At 37.0% G+C, this 16911-nt stretch overlaps 1 protein-coding gene across 4 annotated transcripts; it reads right to left on the bottom strand.

Annotated features, from left to right (window-relative positions):
- Window positions 1–366: 366 nt before the first annotated feature.
- On the bottom strand, window positions 367–15483 carry LOC131796360 (uncharacterized). 4 transcript variants are annotated; one of them, XM_066165576.1, is made up of 15 exons: window positions 15154–15483; window positions 13889–13943; window positions 12404–12484; window positions 11395–11433; window positions 10557–10679; window positions 10282–10361; window positions 9916–9975; window positions 8629–8677; window positions 8406–8426; window positions 7248–7301; window positions 6811–6846; window positions 6343–6390; window positions 4779–4814; window positions 4127–4267; window positions 367–3299 (listed from the first exon to the last, which is right to left on the bottom strand). In XM_066165576.1, exons 1-15 carry the CDS (start codon window positions 15340–15342, stop codon window positions 2857–2859), a joined length of 1455 nt encoding a protein of 484 aa, XP_066021673.1. In that variant the 5' UTR covers window positions 15343–15483; the 3' UTR covers window positions 367–2856. The 4 variants fall into 4 exon arrangements, with proteins under 4 accessions (XP_066021673.1, XP_066021674.1, XP_066021675.1 ...); XM_066165577.1 differs by lacking the exon at window positions 7248–7301; XM_066165578.1 differs by lacking the exons at window positions 6343–6390; window positions 6811–6846; window positions 7248–7301.
- Between the last annotated feature and the right edge of the window lie 1428 nt (window positions 15484–16911).

Raw genomic sequence — 16911 nt, forward strand, 5'->3', positions numbered from 1 at the left:
GTGAAATATCGCTACAACGATACATCGTTGAGCACACAATATATCCCTATAGCGAATTATCGTAGACGGAGAGGTGCGTCATCGCGATATCTCGTTTCAGTGGTATACATCGCCACAAGGATTTTTAGTGAGAAATGCATTATTAGATATAATGTTGAATACCATATTTCAAAGTAATCCCCCTCTTTGTTAAGGGATTATAAACAAATCGCTTCTCTCGTCTCCGATCCCTCCCAAAATGAAACGACACCACAGTCAAAAGATAATTACACTAAAGGCTGCACAGCTACTTCCGGGGGTTTCGAACCAAAGCTAAAAGAAGCGAGGCAAGCCACAATATTTAACAAGAGTGACTCGATTGTTCTAAAAAAAATGTTTTCTTTAATGATACAGCGAAAGTCCACTTTCTAGCATGGAGTGAAGCGGTTTCAGGCTCCATTCCTGTTTTGACTAGTCTTACCCGTAAGAAACAGACATGTAAGTCAGAGGTCTGAAGCAAAATTGACTAAACGATGTAATGTTGCCTGGTCGATTTATTGCCTGGCGGAAACGATATCTCGTCGTCGGGGAAAGATGTATCTTTTTTATATTATTATTTTTTCAAACTTTGTTTAACACACTGAAGGTTACTCAAATCATAACTTATCTCATTTTACTTACAGCGACGGTGTTTACCCTGCTTACAATGCCGCGACAATTTTTTAAAAACACACCCACTTTTCCGTGTCTCCGCCCTCATAGTATTGACGCTATATACAATATTACCATGGCTATTTATATTGCCATTACATACACTGCTAAAATTGTTCACTCTCCTAGCTAATGGCACTAACAAGAGAGTCATATTGTCCCCCAACACAGGAGCTAACAGCAATGTGTACTTGGGCAATACGCATATCTAATTGGTTAATTTACTTCAATGTAATTACGTTACAGTAAAGTGCTGTAAAGGGAAGAAATTTCCAAGAATTTCTGTTTAGTTTCCTTCTCATCATTTGATATGGCGATGCATTTCTTAATTTCGACTCTCTCCTCGACGTAAAGAGACGATGTAAGTAAGATCGAGTTTGATGTTTTCTATTTCTTTAATATTTGCCGGAGCGATATTTCGGTAAGCTTTTATGCAACGATATCTCATTCGACGCAGACGAGATGTCACCAGGTGGCGGAGATATCGCCGGTGATTGAAAGTTCTTGTTGAAATTTATTTGCCCTTGTATAAATCGCAACAAAACAGCTTCAGATCAGCTGTGCAGTATTTTTTCTCTCTTAATTCCAAGTATGGTCAAACAATTGTTGAGGTGGTATTGTCTGAGGCATGTAACTTTAATTTGATGTATACAGCCATGGAAGTGGCCGTAGAGCAGAGTAGTATTTTCACAAGCTTGTGCCGACAGGGAACTGAAATATTTCATGAAAACGTTGAAAAGGTATTTTCAGATTTTGTTTACCACTACGGCAGAACAGAAGGTATATTTGAGTTAAAACCTCAAAATGGTCATCAAAAGTATTTTCTCCGAAACCGGAGCTGTATTGCAAGAGGCGGTTCAGAAAGGTATTTTAAATTGAAACTGGAATCGAAAAAAAAAAAATTCTACGACAGGAACTGCGTCTCCAAGACTTTTGTGCCTTAGCGTCCAGTGAAAAACAAGTCGATTGTTGGCTAATCAGAGCGCGCATATCTCCGGAATCAGCTTAGCCATCCTAATTATCTTAATTCTAAACCATGACGATGATCGCAGTATAAAGACGAACACATCGCCTTCGATTTCACTATTTATACAAATGAATTCTTTCTTTGCATTACCATATGTACGTGTAACATTTCAAATTATATCTCTATCTTCTTTAAATTATTTACGTTTCTCGAGTATTTTCTTATCTTTTATCTTTCACTGGTTTTTCGCAGGGTGCTGTCTTCAAAGCCATGATTGTTTTTCTGCTCGCGGCTTCAACGCACAGTAGGCCACAAGTCAAACGAGATATAGCTGCCCATGCGGAACCTGTCGCATGGCACGACACTGAGGAAGATGACATTCCCAACACGTTCACAAAGCGAGATGTAGACGATCATACCGATTCTTTAGACCTAGACGACTGCCAAAGAAATTGTCAATTTCTGAGCAATGTTATTAAAAATGTTACCGCCAATAGAGAAAGAGAAAAAATTTGCAAACTGGGAAATTGCATCTGTTCTCCTCTAAGTATCTCGAAGAGTAAGCCTGGCGCCTGTGAACAATGTTTAGAAGAAAAATTCCCATAGGATGACATTAAATTTAACAGCGTTATTTTGCTGACTTGTATAATGGCAATCCAACTCTATCTCTTAACTTATCAATCCGGCAATTTGTATTTCTACCAATGTAAAAACGTTAAGTAAAGCGTTATAAAATAAACAGAAATGATTTCTATGCAAGTAAAGTGTATGAGATGATATAGGGGTGGGGCGGAAGTCATCAGCAACCCAAAACCCCGCCCCATTTAGAAAAAATCCCACTTACGATGACGTATTAAACTGAAAATTCCTTCTAGGCCTCTTTGCGTTAAAATTTATCATGAATTTTTGCTGCTTTCTAAACGTTTTAAAGTGCGCGTTTCTTCAAATCAAGTTGATTTCAGTGTCTAGAGAATACCATCCAATTAAAGTCACCAGTCCGTGCCTCTAAAGGCATGAGGCTTTTTATAAATAAGGTTATTTCAACGTAAACATGCATAAAGCCTATTGCTTAATGATAAGTCCATCAAGTTGCTTTCGTACGGTGCTCCTAGGTGGTTAATAGCATGATTTTACCCAAGACGGTATCATCTTTCTCGCCACAATACCTCACCATTCTAGGTATCCCATGTATCATTTGGTCATTGTTCTAGTAAAAATCTGGTGGACGTCAAGCTTTTTACTAATTTTTTCTCCCACGTTTCTTTATCAGTGGACTTTGGATAGTCTATGTAACTCCTTTTTCGGAGTTCCCTGGGTAGTTTCTTATTATGGACATCGTCAAGTTTGATTACTACGAGACTGTCATCTTTCTTTTCCATAAGTCGATGAAGAGCGTAATCTAGTTCTGTGCCACAATAGTTACTATTGAAAAAGTGAGTGGACACAACTGCAATATTCTTCTTACACTTGTAAACGCTGTCAACCATATTTTGACGAAAGGGAACTCCAAGAAGAAAATCTCTGTAATGAACACAGCACTTTAAACCGTACTTTTCCTCAAGAGTTGGAATAAGAGTTCTTACCACCCAATCTGCGTCTTCGGAGCTGTATATAACAAACGCATCGTATTCAAACTGCATATCTGAAACATGAAATAATTGGATATGAAACATGCACGGTAGAACTAACAAAAACGCAGATATACTGAAACAATTAATAAATACTAAGTGTGGAAAGCGCCGCCATCTAATTGGTGGTTCAACTTTGAACAGTAGCCTGCAAGAAAACCTTTATAATATTATCGATTAATTGAAGTAACCGGATTGAAGTTATCACACTCTAACACGGTTATCGAGATTAGGAGCCTAGCTGGAAAATCTTATTGATTTTCCGCCAAAAGATTGTCTCAATGCCGAATGACAACAAAATCACTGAAAAGCATCATATACAACATACATACACAAATTCAAAACTTTAATTTAACGTGGCAGTAATGCTTTTTGCCCAGAACTGCAAAATCATGTCCACAACACTGAAATTCCGTGTAGACCGTTACAAGACTACAACCGTGACATCAGGGGCTTGACATGAAGATTAACACATTGGACCCCAAAATTTTCGCGTAATACTTAAACATGACGGCCCACATGTTGGAAAAACCATACCAGACCCTGCACGATTCTCATAGGACTACAACAGCTGGTCGCGAGCATTGAAAAATACCTTATTCCACGCTTTTTCGCGCGTAACGCGTAGGAAAATAAATCTAGTATTTACTATTTTAGCTCGTGCGGTGCTGCTCATTAGTTTATCGTTTAAAAAAGTATCAGAAAGAGAGACACAGACAGACAAACAGACAGAGGACAGACACGGACAGTCAGAGCATATTGCATGACTGCGCAAAACAGAAGTCAACCACAAGTGATCCCCTTGATCTCTATCATCACAGTTGGCGATTTGAACATGTACCTGTTAAGGAGACAGATGGTTCCCTTGGTTTCGGTTTTTGTCGACGGCAGCGCAAGTGAATGATCAAAGCAGCCACAATGATAACGAATACCGAGATGGTAACAGTTGCAAGTACATAAGCAATCATATTATTTTTATGACCTGAAAGAGATGATGAAATAGCATATTAGTGAAAGCATCCTTGGCAGTGTTTCTTTTCCATCTTGGAATCGCATAGTATTCTAGTGGAGAATGAAAGGAAGAACCAAATAGTGCAAACGAATCTAATAATTGCTTGTAAATCGTTTTCTCAGCAAAATTTATTTATTATTAAACAGCAGTCGTCGATTTTATTTCAAAGGCTCAATTATCGCACCTATGAAATATAGCTCTACATCGACTGGCACGAAAAGTTCCTTTGCATGTAATGTCCGATGCAAATTTTTAACGCATATCAAGTTTGATCGGTATGATTTAAACAGGTAAAGGTATCTTAAAATCAGGGTAAATCATGCTTTAACATAGAAAAAATCCTTTTGAAATAAACAGAGTAATACTTTTTCAATATACGAGAAAAGCTCGTTAGAAAACTCAATTACAAACAAGAGATTTATGTCTGCAAACAAAGCTTTATTAAAGTCTTAAGGATGTTGCTTGGTATTTCCTGACAAACCTGAAGTCGCAGAATACGAAGAAGTCTTTTTCATCTCTGCACAAAGCAAAACAAAGTAAAAAAAAAAGTGTAAATAGTGGCATAAGACCGAGTATAATTAAGGATTATCATAATCCATACAATATTTTTGTTTCCACGCCGTTGGTAAAGAATTAAATCCAAGGGAAGAAAAGCGTTTTCTGGTTTTTACAGAACAAGGACATATTTGCCTATTCGTTAAGTCTTACTTTAGAACTGAGAAGTGAACATTTCACTCAGCAAACAGTAAGGTGTTTGTAATTTTTTTTCCCCAGCTCGTTGCAAAATATTTCAACGACAATTCAAAGACAATTCAATAGCCTCCATTTGGCGCGAAAATATGCTCGTATAATCATATGCTCCTCGAAGCTCACAGTTTTCCTCGAGCTTCGCGTTCGGAAAACTGTTATTAAGAATGGTGTTCGGAAAACTGTTATTAAGAATGGTGTCTGGAAAACTGTTATTAAGAATGATGTTCGGAAAACTGTAAATATCTCGGAACACATAATGTCCGCGGACAAATATCTGTGCACTTTAGTTTCGCGCCAAATTAGGCCATTGTTTATATATCAAGCGTGTTTTCAGCAGTTGCCAATATGTCTGTGTCGCGTAGCAAGATCGAAATCCTTCGATCAGCAGTGGACCGGAGCTGCCCCACTTCGTTTTATAAAGAAAAATCATCGGCAACAAAGCGTTATTAAGAATGGTGTTCAGTATTTTCTGACAAACTTGAAGTCGGAGGAGACAAAGAGGTCTTATTAATTGAAGTAATTGTATGGAACCGGGGGAAGTAATAAAAAACATCACGCGTTTTTTCAGAATCTGCTGTAGTTGCAAAGTCGCGCAGCAAGATTGAAATCCTTTGATCAGCCGTAGATTTATACTACTTCTAGCTCGATTCAATGTTAATATAGCACTAGCTATATTAACATCCAAACCAGCCAATCAGCGCGCGCGAAAAGAACTATTAACTTGTGTGGTATATTGAAGAAATTTAAAATGGTTTCCGTGTTTACATAGCCTGATGTAAACACTTGGGAGGTTGGGAGAACACAAGATAAGCGTAGGAAACCACGACGCGAAGCGGAGTGGTTTCCAGCTTATAGAGTGTTCTCCCAACCTCCTAACTGTTTACATCAGGCTATGTAAACACGGAAACCATTTTACATTTCTTTCATAAAATAACTAATGAAAGTGGAACGAAAACCGTGTTTACATACGCTCATGTAAAATGGTTTTATGGCCAATCAGAGCGCGCGTACTATTTGAATTATTTTATAAAGTAAAAAGCACCGTAGGAAAATAAGTAAGTTGATCGCACGGGGTTGCGTAAAGTTAAGGATTACTATCACTATTCTTTAACAATATCATTATTCATGCAATTAGCTTTCTGAAATTTCTGAAATTTCCCGAACTGCGCAACAAGATCGAAATTCCTCGATTAGCCTTGGAGCTTTCTACTTCTACCTTGATTTAAACAGAAATATCATTATTTACAAAGTGTCATTACTTTTTTAAGAATGGTGTTAAGTATTTTCGGACAAACCTGAAGTCGGAGGTGACGAAGAAGTTCGATTGATCTTTGAAGAAGGAACTATATAATCAAAAAGTAAATAGATAAAAATAAAACCGACTTAACGTAAAACTGCTACGTTGTGGCTGCTTCTAGAAACGTAACGAAAGGAGTTGCAACCAAACGACCATAAACTTTGTTTAATCACAATTAAGTGAGAGCGACGACACTTGTCAGTCTAACAATACTCTTCTTACTTGAGATAACATTTAGTACAAGGAAGATAATAATCTGAACACGTGCTTTGAAGATAAAACTCGAGACTGGAACTATAAAAAGAAAAAATGGCAATAATATTATGCAATTGTTTCTGAAGTTCCCGTCTTTCCATTGGTCCATATAAAGAGAGCAAAGATCGAAACTTAATCAACTTCGACAGATAAACAAAACAAGATATAAAAGGGTATATAAAATACTCTTAAAAGTCTTTTTTCGACAGACCTGGGATCCTAGGAGTTGTTGCATTCGGGTCGTGAGCTGTGTATCAGGAAGAGATAAGTAAAGTGAAAAAGTCATACAATATTTCAACATCTTTAAAAACTGTGAGCCATCACCTGGTTCAAAACTAGATAGCCGAGATTTTCTCGCAAGAGATTATCCTCTGGAAGAGGTTACAATTAAATGGCACTCAAAATTTTACAGATTTAAAAAATAATAGCCAATAACAATGATTACAAAAATAACAACAACAACAACCGAGCGCCTGTCCTTTTAAAGTGCGTTAGAAGGTTGCTGACAAAAAGTTTTCTGCTTTCTTCCTTGGTTGCGATTCGCGTTTGCTTTAAAAGGGGTAATGCTAAGTCCAATATACAGATGTATACTTATACAAAGAGAAGCTTTCGTAGTGACTGTTTCTGCTAACAAAACCAGCAACAAACCTGGATCAGGAGTCGAAGAAGGGCCAGTTGCCTCGTGATTGATTGGCTTCGCCTCTATGAATACACAAATTTTTCACTCTTATGAAGTGCATCTGACCCAAGCCCTACTTGTGAGTTAAAACATTAAATTGAAGAGCCCATAAAATTATTATTGGCTGCTAAACAACTTAAAAAACCATCACGTGGGTAAAATACATTTACAGAATAAGCTCAAGATATAATTATAGTTTATAATCTCTTGGTGAACATCATAGGCTATACATCTACCCCGAATATGTAAAATGTTGTCTCGATTCTACATGCTGAATTAACTTTGGTAAGCTTTTTCAAGCGTTTAAAGTATTATACGTGTGATCAAGGTGGTCAGATGTTGCAGGCTGGCTTATTGTTTTTCCAAGAAGCTTGCCATGAATAAGAAGTGTAACTTTGTGGGCGGGCTAGAAACATCTCCTGATTATTTTAGCGTGTTCCAATATTTACCTTGTTATGCTTAGTCATGCTCTATCGTGCATATTGATATATAGGATATGATGTAATTATGATATATTTATTTTTCTAGACTATTGCACATATCTTCAAAGATAAAGCTTATGCACTGATCCATTCGAAGCTACAACATCCCCCTCCCAGGCAACCCACGGGACATTTGACCATCGTCCGTGCCTGAAGTGCAGAAAAATTTGAACTTTTCCTGTGTGGGGTGGGGAATTTGAACCGGAACTGTCATTTTTCTAGCGAAATACATATATTTTGATATGGAGGTGTTTAAAGGAAAAGAATTTCGAAGTCGCTCTCGTGAGCAGATTGCACAGAAGAAAAGGTGTACAAGAAAGTCACGGTCGCTGATCGTATCCTTTACAAAACATCTCTGATCAGTTCCGGCACTTGGGTGGGGCATCTGAACACTCAGTGTTGAGCGGGAATTTGAAGGAACCAATCTTCAAAAGTTGAAACGCCCGAGAATGTTGCCCGGGTTTGGGTGCAGATGGGAGGGTTTGAAGCTTCGAACTGATCGACGCATTTTCATTCTGCTGTTAGTATCAACCGATTAACTTTTAAATTAACAGTTGTGTTTCATATTTCAAGTGACCACCACAATACGCATTTAGAAATACTTATATATAGATCTTTATTTATAAATTTCATCGAAATACCCACCTTTACATGGGATGCGACAAACTGCACAAAAAAAAGGACAAAATTAGACGAGGAAAAAAGAAAGAAAAGAGTTAGACAGAAGAGACAGGACATACTGATGTGTGATGTGGCAGCCGCGTTGAGCCTTTCCTCGTTTAGAAATATGTAATTCAAACATTATTAATGCCCTTGGCAGTCTCTGTACGCTAAGAAACAAAAACGGTCTCGGTTAGAGGCAACTAACCTATGTCAAAATCCGCAGGGTTGTCACTAGTGAATGGCCGGGCAAAAACCTTAAAGAAAAAAAAAAAGACAACAATGCCACACTAAATTTTCGGCGATTCAGGAACACGCCACAGTGACCCTTTGGTTGAGCTTAGCTATGACATTAGTGAGTAAATTTAAATAATGTTTTAAGACATTTTGGAATACAACTTGATAATGGAGAATCTACCCAAGTCAGAATCTATTTACAAATTAACAAGTCGAATTGCCTATCTCAGGCGCTGGACCTTCGCTCGGCCAAGATTTTTCCACCACTAGATTTTTTTGTGCTGTTTTCACCCGCCCGTCGTTTAGACAGGACGTTTGCTAAAAATTGCTTGATTACTCGGGACGTTTCCTAAAATTGCCTCATTTACTCGTAAGGGCTTTCTAATATTGGCGCCAAGACATACAAGAATTAAACTTCAAAGGCATTATCAACCCCGTGCGGTACTGCACAAAATAATCAAAGGTAAAAAACACAGATATTACATTACATTATTGTTTCAGGAACCGAGTGGGGTCTTTTGTTGAAGTGGATTCAGTGAACGCTGTACCACTCCACAGAGTTGGATTCATACTACTAATATGTAGATTTAGCCAAGCCTAAAAGCGGAGCTCGCATTTTTTTTTCCCGTACGTCTCAAGGGCACAACGCCTTTCCCCCGCCGGGAATAGAACCCCCCTCGTCCGACTTGGAGCCCAATGCACTGACCACTGGACTACTGGACTACTGGACAAAGCCGTGGCGTTGGTGTGCCCGCGGTATAGTTGACGCATGTTAAAAGTAGCACCTTGTACGGTCGTACATCCAAATTTTTTCGCCTTGATGGGTTACTGCTATTTTGTATAGTTATGGGGCTACGCTCTGCGAGCTCCGCTATGATATGTCATTCATAATAGTTTTAAATTTGCACAAGGTATTCGGCCTATACAGTCGATGCTTCAAGCCTTAAGTCTGTTTTCTTAAAAAAAAGCATGAAACCTTCGAACAACCGTAAATGCTGCTTCATAGGTCCCACTGTCAAACCCCAATCAAACCTTTATATTTGATATGCCTAAAAGTGCAAAAACCAGAGTAAAACGGATGCATAGGGCTTAAAACGCATTTCCTTTCCCGCTTCAAAGGGCTCCTCAGATTCCTGCGTCGCTCTAAATTCAAGTTTTCTGCTATCGAAATCGACCGTAATATTGTTTTAAAGTTCCTAAGCTTATCTTCCCCTCATCAATTTTTATTTGTTAAATACATAAAATTGGAAACACTTACAGAGAAGAAGAAATTAACACCTCTTGTCAAATTACTCTTTACCACAAAATTCGTGACATTCTGAAAAAGAAGTCATGGTTGCATAATAATGAATAACCTCAATGTGTCTCTGCTAAAAACAAAAAACACTTTTCCCTCGCACCTAACATCTAGGGCCGATGTTTGAGGCAAAACCAAGTACAAAAGTCGATTAAAAGCATAATTACGAAAGGGTAAAATTAATAAATTAACTTGAAGAAGTTCTAAGTATTCTAAGAAATGCAAGCTTTCAGTTGCTCCATACTTTTTTTCAGCAAAAGTTTGATCTAATTTTAAACCTAGCCATTATGAATATCATTTAAATCCCCAGATGTTAGCAATTCTTACCTTATCCAAGTTCACGCATTTGAAGATTTCCTTTGCAACTTTGTAAATCACCATGTATCCATCCCAGATGAGATTGTCATCTGTAATAAAGATCACATGCGAACTATCTTTCTCGCACAAACAAAGCAACCTTTTACCAACGCAAATGGATAATTACTGGTTTTCAAAAGGTTTGCCGAAAAGGCTAAGCAGAATTGGAAATAATTTGTCTTGTCCGAGCAGGAATCATTTTTCTTGATTGACATGTGACACCATTATATTGTTACTCTACATACCTTGCAAAGGTATCCACGTCACGTTCAACATGTATGTTCCTGTGTTGTTAAGTTCCTGGAATCTCACTAACTTCATGTTAGGCTTTATCAAAGTGGAACTCGTTGTATTCCCCAAATTGCAATCTTTGTTTGAAAAATTACAATACCATGCATTAATCATTAGAGAAAATGAAATAAATCTACTCTCGATGATAAATTTAGCACTGGTACATTCAAAATGACAAATAGCACTTGCTAAATGTGTCTGCACCAAAAACGAATGAAACGCCGAGTTCTGAAATACCTTTTAATGACATTTTTTTTTTTTTAGCACAAAATGTAAGTTAACAACTCGCTTTTTAGTTTTCTTAAAGTGGTTAGGGTAGGTTTGCTTTACCTATGACTGTCAAACTAGTATCACCTAAATTTGAGAAACCAGATACAGAAGGTGGTAACGGTTTATCATACCGAGCTTTGTACAGCACCACAAAGGCCGAGTCAGCAGATTTAAGGGAAACAACTAATTTTCTGCTTTCTTTCAATTACAAGTCAAATCACTTCGAAAAATATAAACAAAGAAATAAAACAGGACTAAAGCAGCTGAAACAAGAACGCAAAAAAGACAGGAAACCAAAAGAAAAAAACAAACAAGCAAACAAAATACAAAACGAAAAGTCAAGTACAAAGAGACAGAAAGAAAAAAAGGGTTTTAAAAGAAATCAGACAAACTAACTAAAATCCAAAAGTGATCAAGTAAGGCAAATACTCAGCACTAAGATGGTGGTAACAAAGTTGAAAAAAGAAAACACTCTGCACTACTGGACTACTCGTGACAAAAAAAGGCATATTTTTATTTTACCGTTATCAGAGCTGTCTTCTAGGTGGCTCAGGGAGCTTTCTGTGCGAAAATAGCAAACAAATTGTAAGGATAAAGATCTGGCCATTATTCGAAGAGCACGGGAAAGTAATTTCCAAGTTGCAATGACTTGTCCATAATGAAATGTCAATAACACTCTTGAACCAAAAGAAGCAGGAGGAGTCACAATGAACCATATTTCTGGTTAAAATGCAGGGCGAATCGATATTGTTGATTGACCATTAGACTAAGCCAGGACTTTGCACTTCTGCTAAAATACTAAGCTTGTGACGAAAACCGCAAATAGTCAATAGTTTGTGCCTAGCAGCGATACTAGCAGCCTCTTTTTCCCTCTCAGCACTTTGTGCGAGCTTTCCGACCGTACTTAACATGCAAAGGTTAACTCATCAACCTTTGTCGGTCTTGTCTCATTGTAGCCAAAAATAGGACTTAAAAAGATGCTCAAGGCGACCGCACGTATTAACGGTCAATCAACCAGCTCGATACGTGCCTCATCTGTATGATGAATTTAGTTAAACACTGATGCAGTCAAGCAAACCTTCTCTGCTCTTTTCGTTAAACTTAGTTGAACCACTCACCTTCACTACAAATGACCTTCCCATGAGTGTGTTAACATTTATGCGTTGAATAATACACATTTTCAATTTGTTTACCTCCCCCCTTTTACCCCCTTTTTTGGAACCACTTTTACTCTGAGATTGTGACGATCACTCGGGGACTGATTGAAAACCCGGAAAAATTCAAATACAAAAAACAAAGGTGTTAAAAACGGCTTAACTGCGATCCGATCGGCGATCTTTTGTTTTTTTTTTTTTACACATTGTTACTAAATTTAAAATAGAACTATCTAATTAAACTTAAAAAAACTTTTGGTGTCCCAATCTAGTCATTTCTATCAACTGTAGTCAACGTAGCCAGCTATTATGTAAGTGTAATGCTTGGCTAGTAGTAAATCAGCTTATCATCGTTTGAGGAAAACGTTTTTTGTTACCTCGTTTTTGCCTCTTGAAAGGTGGCTTCGTCTGCTGGTCGCGCGATTGTTTCAGGTTATTCACACGGGGACGAAGAAAATCTGGAATTACAGTACAAGGGAGGGGGCTTCAGCTGAGGAAGAGTGGGAGGCTGTGAATAGATTTCCCTTTTTCGGTATGTAAACTTGACTGAATTCCTCGAGCTCTCAACGGCTCTCGTTTAACTAGTTATTCCACACGTGAAGTACATGTAGAAGCAAACGGAGCGCCAATCACAACATTTTCTTAAAAGCTACGATATATCGAGTAAAAGAGGGAGATATTACTTTTACCGCGACAACTTCCAAATATTGGAATCACCTTCCGCTTAAGATACGTACCTCCTCATCTATAAATATTTCAACGAATGTTTTGTTAATAATGTCTTAATTAAGTCAGATTAGGGAAACAGTTTTAACCTTTTCTTCAGAATATATTAGATCGTATATTGTGGGTAATATGCACATTAACTTTTAAAGAAGTTTTGATATTGTAATTTTTTATATATATCATTTAATTTGTAATATTGTTAAAAGACAAAATTGGCATCTAGCAAGAATTTTCATTATAGGTGTTTTTTTCACTTATTTGACCGTGGAAAATGAATGGAAATAATATATTAACACAAGTCATTCAGTAAAAATTATAATAAGCCATTTGATCATTTCTTATTCTTTTTGGCGGTCTTATCTTACAGGTATCAATTAGCACGCTCTACACCTCTTTTACTTAGAAGTGACTTTTTAGGTGTAAGCATGTAGTACTTTTCATCCTCCACACTGAATTTATAATCAGGTAATTTATACGAATAGCACGTAGCTCTTTTAGGGGCGGTACCTTGTGTACGCCTTTTCTTCTTCGAATTTTCTGTTTATTCTGTTGTTATGTAACAGTCTTCGAGGACTATTTTCTCTTAGGATATCTCCTCAGCTATGATTTTAATTCTGTTTGTAAGGTTGTTATAATTTAACCAATCTAGTTTTTGTTTCGCGCGACCTTGACCGTAAGACTAAGAAGTCATTTCGTAAAGCGTAAACATCGCGAAGTACCTATTTAGTATGCGAACTCCGCTCTGCGTAGCTTAGCGTGATTCGCTAGTTAAGTATAAAATCATGACGAAGGTTAGAGATTGACAGCTCGGTAAGCGTCACCTTTATAAGCGGTGACCCACACTTTCCTTGTTAGATCAGAGCTAGTAAACTAGTGTTAGGAAATCCATTCTAACAATGTATCATTCATTAAGAGAGTCACAGCTGTATTAGTTGTTTAACTATTAGGTGTTACCCTCTATAAATTGAGTCTGATTTTAACCATTGATTGACGTTACGTTAAATCATAAAAACATCAAGCTATTTACGTGTCTCTTCCGACATTATCTCTCAATCTAGCACGCCAAATTGTTATATCTGCTACATCTCATACAGGATAGAATACTATCATTTCACTTCTTTTTACTATTTACTTACTCTTCAATACAAAAACTCGACATTTGTCGTAACAACACTGATGACGTCCGTGTGACTGCACAAAAGAAAAACAGGAGAATATTGTTAATTCGTAGAAAGGTGACAATAGTCTGTACTATAGATTTCTTACAGGCATACAGTGAATTGTCCTAAACCGAAACAAAAAGATCATGGATTTGAGACTGAGCATGTTTGAACAAACCTCAAAACCTCAAACTTAAACAAGTTTTGATCTTGAATCGGAGGCTAGATGGTAACTACGGTGTTCAAAGAGCGAATATTGTAAATAGCCGAGTATTAAAAATGAAAAGCGTCGAAAATGAAAAAAGCAGGCTTGCAGAAAGTGGAAAATGTAGAGGTTGGGAAATAAAGAGAGAGGAATATTCGGAATATAGAAAATAGGAAGTATAACAGCGGATATTGTCATTTTATTTCTTGATGTACCCCTACTGCGTATATTCTTCAATTGTGTTTCTTTTTTTATCTCCCAATCTATTTTGTTTTGTTTTTGTCGGTTTATTTATTTTTTTTCTTTCCAATGGTGGAATAGGTTTTACAAATTCACATTTTTTCGAAATATAGAAGGCAGAAATTGGACTGAATGATTAAGTCGAATATTTTGCGTTTACGATTGTTCTAGACCCAATTATTCACCCGTTATTTTCGGAGGTAAACTTTTCACGCGTAATTAGCCCTCAGGGTCTTTTGATATTTGCCCGTTAATCAGTTTGAATCTATTACCGTCATCTTCAACATTTTTTCTTTTAAAATATATGATATTTTCTTCCTATGAGAAGTAGGGCCAATCCAGGTCATTGTTTGCCAGTTTTTCCTAAGTAAATAAACCACCGCTGCTGGTTCTTTTCAAATGAATTTCATCCCGTTAGGGACTAAACTTGAAAGGTCGCTCTTTGTTTATTTCTGAATAAAGGAAGTGTGTTTTCTCATATCAACAGCTCATAATCTAGCTGAATCTTTTTTCAAATGCATGGGAGGCAAATTTGTACCGATAATCGAGCTAGCTCAGATGAGGGTCTCACATCGACATGCTTTGAGCATATAAAGATGTTCGCAGAGAAGGACAGTTTCCTCTAGAAAAATACGAGATTGGAAATTTTGAAAATTTTAACACTCGTTATTGAACTATATTGTCTACGAATTATAGTTAAAATCTCGTACATGGAGCTTTTGCCAACATTCTTTGAAAATAGTTGTTCATTGAACTAAAATAAACACCGCTATAAGTGAAGGAATTGTTAGATTACCTCTTTACTTGATATTTCCGTTTCGTTTTCTTGCCAGCTGAGGTTACATGTCCTCAAACAGAGCTTTATCTGCCCAGCTATCTTCAATTCATCAGGAATTCTAGAAGAGCTTCGACAATGCACGCACATGATTGAAATCTCGCTCCAAATGGACAAAATGAAAATACTTTTGAAGAACGATTCCCGCATCGCTTATCGTTGTGCTTCTTGTTTGCTCTAGTATTAATGAACACTCGCATAAGAATGCTTGAATGACGTCCACAGCATGGTGCGGTAAGGTTAAATTAACCTGTTCAGTCGCTCGAACACGTAATGGTTGTCATGAACAAGTTTCGCTCGCTCATGATGCGTCAGAGGATGACACGGGTGACAGCACATCACGCAAGAGGTCAATATATAGATTGGAGAAAACTATAAATATGAAAATTTAGGAAAAATATTAAAGTTTGAAATAATGAGAAACACGCAACGAGACTGAGCAAGGATGGAGATTATTAATACTGATTTTAAGCAATAAAATTGTAAAATGCATGTAAATAGACTGTGACGAAGTGGCCTCTGTTATTCAGACGTCAATTGATGATGATATGAAATTTGTACTGAGTGCGCTTGGTAAACAGGTAGTCACCAAGACGAAATTTTGTAGAAAATGAATTCAATTGTTTATCATTTGTCGCAATATTCCTGCAAACTATTTCTTTTGAGATGTCTTCAGAAGCAACGTTACTATCTCTTTAGTTTATTTTGGGATAGAGTAAATTTTAATCTGATCAAATAAAATATCAATATATAAGCTTGTTTTGTCAAAAGAGATTCAAAGATGAAATGAAAAGATCAGAATAACATGAATTGAGAAACTTTGATTTATTAACAAGGACAAACCCCCTCTATCTAGTGGTAAGTTCAAATAATCTATCGTTTTTGAAGACCTAATGCGAGCAAAGCTTTCAAACATTAATGAATTACTGATTAAAAGACAAAATCATCATAAAACTCATTTGAAATGTTAAAATTCCTAGGTATGTCCTTCCACGCGCCAAGACATGCTGCTACGTAAGTCAAATCGGAGTAATTGGTCTGTGTTCTCTTAACTGGCTGTCGAATGATTTAGACAGCCGCCTTCTCACTGATTTGTACGCTTCCTAATGATGCAACTTTTGCCTTGCCTGGTAGTTCTTACGAGCGCTCGTAAAATGGCTTACAACCATATTCACGATTAGCATAATTGCCTCATTATCATCATCCAGTTAATGGTTTGAACCCGGGGGTAACATGCGACTAATGGAGTTTGATCATCCGGGTGAGTGTAGTCCTGAGAAAGACTGTTATCGGTAGTGATGACCGTCAAGTCACTTGACTCTGATGATGAATTCTTCTCAGATTGTCGAAACGTCAGTCACCACTACCGATAACAGTCCTTCTCAGGACTACACTCACCTGAACGATAAAACTACACTATTACATAATTACCATCGTTATTATTAGTATTACCATTAGAATACAACTTTTAATATTACATACATACATACACACACACACACACACACCCATACATACTTTATTAGTATTTCCCAGGGAGCCTTTTCAATACTAAACAGCAAAGAGCATTATAATAAAAAATGGATAAAATTATAAAAAGCGGTAAATTGAAATAATTCTTTGGCATGTAGGTTTTCAACTTTTCTTTAAATGATGTTAAAAGTAACTGTTTAAAGTCGTAGTCTAAATTTTTCCAAATGTTGACTGCTCTATGGAGGA

The sequence above is a fragment of the Pocillopora verrucosa genome, chromosome 4, assembly GCF_036669915.1.
Source record: "Pocillopora verrucosa isolate sample1 chromosome 4, ASM3666991v2, whole genome shotgun sequence".
Classification (NCBI taxonomy): domain Eukaryota; kingdom Metazoa; phylum Cnidaria; class Anthozoa; order Scleractinia; family Pocilloporidae; genus Pocillopora; species Pocillopora verrucosa.